The sequence below is a fragment of the Oxyura jamaicensis genome, chromosome 2 (genome assembly GCF_011077185.1).
Source record: "Oxyura jamaicensis isolate SHBP4307 breed ruddy duck chromosome 2, BPBGC_Ojam_1.0, whole genome shotgun sequence".
NCBI lineage: Eukaryota > Metazoa > Chordata > Aves > Anseriformes > Anatidae > Oxyura > Oxyura jamaicensis.
Genome location: NC_048894.1, coordinates 63,702,752 through 63,706,827, shown reverse-complemented (window position 1 = coordinate 63,706,827; position 4,076 = coordinate 63,702,752). Strand labels below are relative to the sequence as shown.

The 4,076-nt window shown below is 35.4% G+C and overlaps 1 protein-coding gene across 1 annotated transcript in view; it reads left to right on the top strand.

Annotated features, from left to right (window-relative positions):
• The window catches only part of LOC118161167 (solute carrier family 12 member 7-like), a 65,932-nt gene that overhangs the window by 51,247 nt on the left and 10,609 nt on the right, over positions 1-4,076 (top strand). The window contains exons 10-13 of the mRNA XM_035316237.1: positions 759-974; positions 1,331-1,500; positions 1,649-1,780; positions 3,139-3,246. Of these exons, the coding sequence (XP_035172128.1) occupies positions 759-974; positions 1,331-1,500; positions 1,649-1,780; positions 3,139-3,246 (626 nt within the window). The remainder of the gene's footprint in view (positions 1-758; positions 975-1,330; positions 1,501-1,648; positions 1,781-3,138; positions 3,247-4,076) is intronic.

The window sequence follows — 4,076 nt, the reverse complement described above, 5'->3', positions numbered from 1 at the left end:
CATGTTGAACCTCATCCCATTGGCCTCTGCCCATCAACCCATCCTGTCCAGGTCCCTCTGCAGGGCCTTCCTACTCTCCAGCAGATCGACAGTTTCCCCCAGCTTGGTGTTGTCTGCAAAACCTTGATGCCATTTGGAATGCTACTTTTAAATTATTTGGTAATGTGACTATATGCTAGTGTTTAAATGAAGGGGAGCCATATTGAAATTGAGTAGTGTGGGAACTGAATCTAGTCAGCGTATTTTATCATTATTCAGACAGTGATTCTGATTGTCTCCAGCACATCTATTTTACCATGTTAGGAGTGGATAAATAGAGATTGTGCCTCTTTCTTAAGGAGTTTTAAAGTCTTTTTCATCCCATTTTCCATACCCTTCCGATTTGAAAAGAAGGACTTGCCATTCCATAGATAAGGTGTATTCTGCGTGAAGACAGTTTTGGCTTCGCTTGGAGCAGCGCTTATTAGCTTTATTTAATGTGGTTTTACTCATATCCTGTTGATTCTTCTTTGGAAATAAAAGTCTGAATAACTAAACAAATGAAAAACCTCTGGTGTCTTTTCAGGTGTTATTTTGGGATTTAGTTAGAATAGAATCGTAGCATCATGAAATCATATTTATGTTGGAAATCACTATTGGGGAATTAGAGTGGCTCCTTGATGTTGGTTGTACACCGTGTCTAATGTTTTTCCTCTTATGTAGTACTGTTATTCTTTATGTTATTTATTATCAGTGTTGTTGACTGTACTTTCTCATGTGTAATCTTCCTTTCACACAGAATGTTAAGGCCTTAATGGGAGTAGAAAAGACTAAAGGATTTTGCCAGATTGTGGTATCTCCTAGTTTCAGAGATGGAATATCACATTTGATTCAGTCAGCTGGTCTAGGAGGAATGAAACACAATACAGTCCTGATGGCATGGCCACAGTCATGGAAAATGACAGAAAATCATTTCTCTTGGAAAAATTTTGTTGGTATGTGTTTATTGACTCTCTTATTGCAGTTGTAATACAACTATATAGCTATTGTATTTGCTGTGCGGGGAAAAATGCAAGGCTGAATATCCAGTGGACAGTTGGTATTTCCCCACTTCTAACTTCATGTGGAGTGGGTGTTCTCACACTCAGTCTCTTTAACCATGGCTTCTCTTGTCCTCTTAAGCAGATTATTCACTAAACCCAGAGTGTCCGCTTTCACCAAGGCAGAATTTAGGAGGATTTAAGCTTTTAAATTTAAAACAAACATCATCAAAAACAATAAATAAAATAAAATAAAACATTGGGAATGAAAGCTAGAAGTTCTTGATCAAATGTCTTATTTTCCCTTGCAGACACTGTACGAGAAACAACAGCAGCTCAGCAGGCTTTATTGGTGGCTAAGAACATTGATTTGTTTCCAACAAATCAAGAACGTTTTACCGAAGGAAACATAGATGTGTGGTGGATTGTTCATGATGGTGGTATGCTGATGTTACTGCCTTTTCTCCTTCGACAGCACAAGGCAAGGACAATAGAAAAAGGCTGGGATTTCATTTTGTAATAAATAGTTTTAAATGTTTCTAATGAAATACTTTTCACTGTGAAAGAGTTATACTTGGAGATAGCAATTACTCTATTATGAATAGTTATAAATAATGCATTTTTGATAGGTTTGGAGAAAATGTAAAATGCGTATCTTCACTGTTGCTCAAATGGATGATAATAGCATTCAAATGAAGAAGGATCTTCAGATGTTCTTGTACCATCTTCGCCTGAATGCTGAAGTGGAAGTTGTTGAAATGGTATGTTACTGCTTTTTTTTTTTCACTGAAATTGAGACTAAATTTGGGAAACTGGATTTAATCTTTTTGAAACTAACATGTTAGCATAAATACAACACCAAAAAGATTTTTAGTGAGTGGTCACTGGTAAAACGACCAAATGTGCTTAGTCTAATAATCCCTGGCATCCAGCATGAGGAATGACTAACATGTCCATCTCTCTAACTGTTGTAAAAATATGTCTCTGGAATAAGGAATCTTCAGCCTACCATGAAACTGTCTGTTGTTTTTGGCATTGTTAGTCTCTTTGGCACTGAACAGCAAGACAATGTAGCTACAGATTCATGATTCAAATTCAGACAAAGTAAATTTTGTATTTTGTTCTTTTTTAAACACTAGTGTAAACTGCTTAAAAGAAAGGGATAAAGCTGTAACCTGAACATACCCATTTGGCAACTAAGGAAAAGCATAATTTCACTTTCAGACCTAAGACCAGAAATCTCTTCTCCACTCATTCTGAAGTGATATGAAGGGGGCATAGGAATGGGTTGTTTCTTTCAAGATCTGGTGTTCTTAGAATCTTTTGAGATAGCTGACCGCTCAATATTTATCATGCCATAAAGCAAATTTAGACTGTTTTAAGAATCACTTAAATTATCATAACTTAGAAAAAAAATGCCATGGCATACACAGGTGAAAGAAGATAGACAGAATGCCACAAGAAATGCCTTGGTTGCATTGTAAGCAGAAGTCAGCATAGGAAGCACAATTTATTTGTTTCTCATGTGGGCCATATTTAAGCCTGAGAATCTTCCAAATGATTAGATACTTTAACTGTCAGTGACAGCACAGATAAGTGCTATGGGTTGTATTTTAGCTTTGAGCTCATGTGAGAATATATACTAGAGTTTCTTCATAAGTGCTTTTATAGTGAACAGTTCTCACTGGAGAAAGGGTAATATGTTGTGACTCTAGACTGTTTCTAAAGACACAGAGTGTCTTTAGGTAATAACAACTCTCACATGCTCAGGGGTTAGCAATGCAGACAGTTTGAACAAATGCCTTTGACCCTTCCTCACTTCTGCAGCCTTGTTGGAACAGAACAATGGAAATTCTGTCCCAAGTACCTAAAATTTAGCTAATATTACATTGCTGTTGATATAGTATGGCAGTTTATAGTAGATTGTCTTTATTCTTAACACTTCATCTTCAAACAGCAGAAATGGTCAATCAGGTATACGTTTGGGATTTCTCTAATGCCATAAATGAATCTAGGGCTCAGTGAATACAGTAATATGTGGGGTCCAAGTGTCTAAATGTTGGTCATTTTTTGAGTAGTACTTCTCTTCTGACATTTCTAATGCCAATCATTTTTGCAGTTTGAAAATGACATTTCAGCATTTACATATGAAAAGACACTTATGATGGAACAGCGATCCCAGATGTTAAAACAGATGCAACTATCAAAGAATGAAAGGGAAAGAGAGGTAGGAATTTCAGCTTGGTAAGATACTCTGTCAAAAATCTGAAAACAGTGTTTCGTATTTGTGATTTCTTATAAGGTTCTACTTTATCTGCAGCAGGTTTCACTTAATTTAATAAAATAATGTGAAGAAAAAAAATCCCTATGTATTTGAATAAGTGTTCATATAGTTTTTCTGGTGGTTTAGTTTGTTTTTGTGGGTTTGAGTGTGTGTGTATTTTTTTTGTTGTTGTTGTTGGGTTTTGTGTTTTTTGTGGCACCAAAAGACAAAATCAGGCTGACTAGCTTTTAATCCTCTGAGCCCATATTTTCTTCCAGATGAGGATGCTGTTTGCTGCTCCCCTACTCTTGTTAGTCCTTCATGGTATTTTGTACATTGTAATGACAAATTTTATGCAGCTGTGTTTTCCTGAATATTTGTAGCTTTATTAAAAATGATCTTCTTTTTCACTTTTGGTTAGTGTTTCTCTCCACTCATTTATTCTGTTAACTATCCTATTATTACCAACACGATATAGTGCTGTAAAAGTTATTAAATAATTTGGCTGTTCTGTCATTTGTAGTGATTTCCCTCCCATGCCAAATGAAATATCTCTATAGTCTCTATAGTGTTTAACTATAGAGTGTTTAACTATAGTGTCTCTATCACTATCTCTATATATAGTAGTCTCTAAACACTTTCTCTATAGTGTTTAACTATAGACTATTCCTTTTGGTCTGAATCTACCTAAAATCATTTTAGTAAAAAAAAAAAAAAAAAAAAAAAAAAATAAAGACTATTGTTTAAATGTATAGAGACAGACACACTATAGTTACACACGCGAACGGGAAGGG